We start from the raw sequence: 5,764 nt of genomic DNA, 5'->3' as shown, positions 1-5,764 counted from the left end.
ATCACCAATGAAGTCTTGTGAGGAGTGACGATGTACATTGCGATGAAGTGCTTTTGTAAAGTAACGATGTATTTTGTGGAGCAATAAAACATCATACGGAGCAGCGCGATGCCCCAAATATGGTGTAATAATGCTTCATAAAGTGGAATGACTCATTTTGAATACAATGAATGAGACATCCTAAATCGATTGTAACAATTACTATCATTACGACCTTCCACTCTGGTCGTAGTGGCCAACCGACCCTCTATGCTACGGCCTTTGAGGCCAATAGATGATATTGCAGCTCATTGTTAAGGCCTGTATGTGGCTCATAGCTCATTACAACTCCCAATTTTGACCTTTGTGACCTATATATGTTGTTGCAGCCGACCTCAATGGCTTACAGATGTTATCGACGTTCACCGCTACAGCCTCATGACCAACTATGACACACGTGACTCACAACTCATACACCACCCAACTCCAGCCTCTGTTAACTACAAATTTGGTCTCCGCTCACCTTTATGACCTACGTGACCAACTTCGACTTATATGACTCACAGCTAATGCAGCTCCTAATTATGACCTCTGTGTCCATAGATGTTATTACAACTCGCCACTGAAGTATGTGTGACCAACAACGATCTACGTGACTCACAGCTAATGCAGCTACCAACTTCGATCTATGTGGTCTATGGATGTTATCACAGCTCACCACTTGGGCATATGTAAATAATTTATGTATCCCACATCTCATGTAGCTCCCAACTCCTCACAACTTATGCAACTTTCAACTCTGATCTCCGTGGCTTACGAAAGTTATTAGAGCTCCCAACTATAGTCGTTTTGTCTTATAAAAATTATTGCAACTCCACATTACGACCTATGTGATATATTACAACCTACAATGATCGTAGCTCATATGAATCCTAACTTCAACATATGTAGCCTATGGCATTGTTGTAGCTCACCACCACGACTTATGGGGCCAACTACACCCTATGTGGCTCATAACTCATGCAGCTCCTTTCTCCGGTTTTTATGGCATACAAACATTATTGTAGCTCCCAAATTTGGCATCTATGATCAACGTACATCATCACATCTCACCACTATGACATATGTGACTAACAATGACTTACATTGCTCATAATTTATACACTTCATAACTTTAACCTTTGTGACCTACGAATATTATTGCAACTCATCATTATAGCTTATGTGACTCACAGCTCATGTAACTCCTAACTCTTTCCTTAATGGCCTATGAACATTATTAGAGATTCCAACTCCAACCTTTGTGGCATATGGATGTTATAACATCTCACCATTATAGCCTATGTGACCAAATATGACTTACGTGGCTCACGACCCTTGCAAGAAAATAAAGGACAATTGATATACCATCAACAAATTCGCAACATTTGACACAAATCTTGTGGCAAGCCACATCTCGAGATAATCTTTTGAGTGAGAAACATTGAAACTTTGATTAAAAATCATTCAAAACTCCGATTTTAGCAAACATATAATCAAACTAACTGACTCGACAAAATGTACATAAAAGTACCAATATTGGTCCAAGCAAAAATAAATCGAGCCTTGTCAGGCCATTAAATCACATTTGAAAGCTTTTTGAACATATTTGGAAGGTCAAACAGATGTCGAATCTAATAAGTTTATAGACCAATCGAGCGTTTCGGCGAGACAAATCCAACGAACTCAAGATCGCTCAATTCCATTATCGACAAGGTACTTAAATGTCCATCAAACACTATTTGATTGAGGGAATCTTTCTGACTCGTCCAATCAAAATAGTTTATGGTACTTCATTAGTTACAAATAAGACTCTATAAATAAAGCATTACCCCTCTCATAAGAGAAAGAGCAATGGAAGCTTGAAGCCTGGATAAAGTTAAAGCTTGCAGAAGTAGTTGAATTTGTCCATTACTTCTACAGCAACCGACCATCACAAACCACAATTGACCACCACTAGTCAGTCGTCGTCCACTTCTTGTGATGAAGCACCATGCGAAGGAATATCTGACATCGTAGAGTTAGAAAGCAACCTGCGAAGTTATGCATCATTATGAATATCAGGCTAACCCAAAGACGGGGCAATAATGCTCCCCGAAGACTAGGTAACAACTCACTTTTCATACACTCATTTAACTTTTGACTCCGGCCCTTATGCCCTACGGACGTCATGACTACTCACTACTATAAACTATGTAACCAACTACAGTTTACATGGTCAACAACTCGTGCATCTCTTGACTCTGGTGCTCGTTGCATATGAACGACATTACAACTCACTACTACAATCTACGTACGTGACCAACTTTGACCTATGTGGTCCATAGCTAATGTAGCTCCCGAATCTGACCCTCACAGTTTACAAATGTTATTATTACTCAATACAGTGACCAGTCTGATAAACTACGACCTACATGGTTCACAGCTCGTGCAAATCCCAACTCCGACCCTTGCGGCATAAGGACGTCATTACTACTCACCATTACGGCCTACGTGATCAATTATAATCTATGAGGTCCACGATTCCTACATCAACTGACTCTGGCCCATACAACATACGGATGTCATCGCGACTTACCACTATGGCCTATACTTCCTACGTGGCCTACAACTCTTGCAACTCTCTACTACGGCTTCTATAGCCACCTGACGCTTTTGAAGTAACCATCTATGGTTCACTTGACCAACTACGGTCATATTTTATCAACCACGACTTCAATGACATGCTGACATTACAACCACCATCTACTGCACATGATGAATTATTATCTCTGCTACAATCTATTATGACCCTCGCAATATATTGTCGTCAAGAACTACAACCAGATTATAGATATACAACCTTGTGATTTTATCTTATCTAATTCAGGAGAAGAGTGAATCTATATACTCACCATTCACTGTAGATTATTTCAATATGACTAGACCCCATGATTTTTATCTTCTTTCAAAAAATTTTCACATAAAATATCGAATTGTCTACTCATATTTAATTTTTTAAATTATCTGAATATGTAATGATTTGTCATGCAATACTAAAATATTAATTAAATACTTCCACCCCCAATGAATCTTACAACACATATTAATTTTTATAATATAAAATAATTAAGTGGCAAATCCAAAATTTAGGGATTAGACATATAAAAACATTTAAAGTTAAGCGGCATCGATGCAATCGCCCGTTGATAAATGATAAGCGCGTGTCCTACCCCATCTTTTAGTCGAGGTAAAAATGACTTAATACGTCACTTTCTAATTCACCCAATTGACGTTTGCACCCAAAACGGCACCCACCGCTCGGCAACGCGTTGTCAGCTTCACAAGCAATTCGAACATCCTTCTCTTCCGGTTCCCAAAAAAAAAAAAAGTAGGGTAAATAACTTACCTTTTTCCTTTAGCCTTTTTCACCTGCCTCCCCTCATTCCTATCCACCGCCTCGTATCATTTAAAAAGGAAATTGCATATATAACCCCCAAAAAGCTATTATTACAAAAATAGTCTATTCGAGTGATACCTTTAAACTACTGAACTATCATCAGTTCTGATATTTGAGTTAGAATTTGAAAAATAGAGGAGAGAGTGTTATATTTGTAAATAGCAAATATTCCCTTATTTTAAATATTTAATATCATAATTTTAATATAAGTTTAATTCAATTAGAATATCTTAGTAAAAAAAAAAATTATAAATTTTATGACTAAGCTAAGCTAATTTCGGGCGTGATGTGCACATAAAATATAATTTTATTAATTATTTGTATACTATAATTTAAATGTCACTTACTGTTTTATTGGCATGACCAAGTGGGAGAAAATAATTTAAAATATAATATATAAATAATTCTTATTTTGGGATAATTTTATGATTTTCTTATTTAAAAAGTTAATTAACACAAGAATAATATTTATTTGAATGATGATAAGTTTAAATTATTTTAAGATTTTTTTTTAAAATATATTTTAAATTGTGGCAGTAAAAAAAAACCTCTAAATTTTAAAATAAAGGAGACATAATCGCCCCAAATGAAAAAGATAGATAATTACTTAATAGATATATTAACAGAGAAGAGCTCTTTGCATGTATGTAATAGATGTTTGGTCTAGTAGGCACCAAATATCGATTCTCCCAAATGGTTGAAAACCATGATGTGCTTGTTTCTGATTCGAAGAGCACGGAATTCGAACCCCCAACTCAAGGGATTTACGTCAGAGGCCACACCAATGAGTCAGGTCATTTGCATTTGCAAGTATGTATATAAGTCCCCAATTTTTTATGATATCAAATTTGGTATGTTTGTAAAAAGTGAAAATATAGCAGACCATAGAAATTCAAGTTTATGTGGTAGATATGTAAGTGCATAAGAATTGAGTGGTTCTTATGTAAATTTTTCTAAAACGGTTTAATTTACTTTAAATTAGCGTGATCAAAACTAAGGTAAGGTAATTGGCAGCAGAACATCCCAGAAGACCAGCAACCGCTGCTTCTCTTCTTTATTATCTCTCGGCAGGAAGAACGGTTTATTCTCTGTCATGCAATAAAAACCTTACCGGAAAAACGTGACTTTCTACCTCCTTCCCTGCTTCCCTCCTTCCCTCCTGCTCCGGTGACCGGAGAATTGAGAGCTGTCATTCATAGAAGAATCTACCTAATACACTTGCATCACAGTTCTAAAAACTCCAGCCTTGTTAGCAAAACTCCATTTTTCTTCTGTCTTATGACAATTCACTTTGAAGCTCACCTTTCTGGTCAAAATACATGCTTTTGTTAAGGTTTTGATTTCTTGTTCATGGATCTTGAGGGCGGGACTCACATGAACAGCTTTAAGGTGATTGAACTTGATTTTACCTTTTTTTCCTTTAGCTTCTAAGCAATTGGTTTCGAATTATGTGTGTTGTTGGGCTGCAGAGAGAATCATGGCGGACGGTTCTCACGCTCGCGTACCAGAGCCTCGGCGTGGTTTATGGCGACCTGAGCACTTCGCCTCTTTACGTCTACAAGAGCACCTTCGCGGAAGATATTAAGCATTCTGAGACCAACGAAGAGATCTATGGTGTTCTCTCCTTCGTTTTTTGGACTCTGACTCTCATTCCTCTGCTTAAATACGTCTTCATAGTCCTCCGAGCTAACGACAATGGCGAAGGAGGGACCTTTGCTCTCTACTCTCTTCTCTGCCGACACGCACGTGTTGGGTTTATTCCGAATGGGCAGCTCGCAGACGAGGAGTTGTCGGCCTACAAAAAGACTGACAGTTTGAGCCGCAGCGGAGAAGGTTCGATTGTTGGAGAGGCCGGTTATGGCGGCCGTTCGGAGATGGCTCCGGCGAAAGTGAAGAGATTGCTGGAGCAGCACCAGGTTCTTCAGCGACTTCTGCTGATTCTTGCTCTGATTGGGACTTGCATGGTTATTGGTGATGGTGTGCTTACTCCTGCACTATCTGGTAGATTGAATTTCTGTTTTACCGTTCTGTTTTTTTTTTTTTTTTTTTTTGCTAATTTTAGTCTGTTTGATTTTATTGAATTGTGCTCTTAATCATGTTTCTGTTTGTCAGTATTCTCTGCCGTCTCTGGGCTGGAACTTTCCATGGCTAAGGAGCATCATAAATGTAAGCGGCAACAAACTTGTTGACTTTAGCTGTATTTAGTGGAATATGGATCATTGAGCAAATAATATATTTCAGGCTCTGCTGCGCCGACATGAATTTATGAGATTAGAAAGTGAATTATGTGTTGCTTAGTTTCGTCGG

At 38.0% G+C, this 5,764-nt stretch overlaps 1 protein-coding gene across 1 annotated transcript in view; it reads left to right on the top strand.

Annotated features, from left to right (window-relative positions):
• Positions 1 to 4,476: 4,476 nt before the first annotated feature.
• The window catches only part of LOC110022514 (potassium transporter 25-like), a 10,950-nt gene continuing 9,662 nt past the window's right edge, over positions 4,477 to 5,764 (top strand). Inside the window, exons 1-3 of the mRNA XM_020721490.1 lie at positions 4,477 to 4,846; positions 4,927 to 5,458; positions 5,570 to 5,630. Of these exons, the coding sequence (XP_020577149.1) occupies positions 4,808 to 4,846; positions 4,927 to 5,458; positions 5,570 to 5,630 (632 nt within the window). The 5' untranslated portion in view covers positions 4,477 to 4,807. The remainder of the gene's footprint in view (positions 4,847 to 4,926; positions 5,459 to 5,569; positions 5,631 to 5,764) is intronic.

The sequence above is a fragment of the Phalaenopsis equestris genome, unplaced genomic scaffold, assembly GCF_001263595.1.
Source record: "Phalaenopsis equestris unplaced genomic scaffold, ASM126359v1 Scaffold000194, whole genome shotgun sequence".
NCBI lineage: Eukaryota > Viridiplantae > Streptophyta > Magnoliopsida > Asparagales > Orchidaceae > Phalaenopsis > Phalaenopsis equestris.
This window is presented reverse-complemented; position numbering and strand designations above follow the sequence as displayed.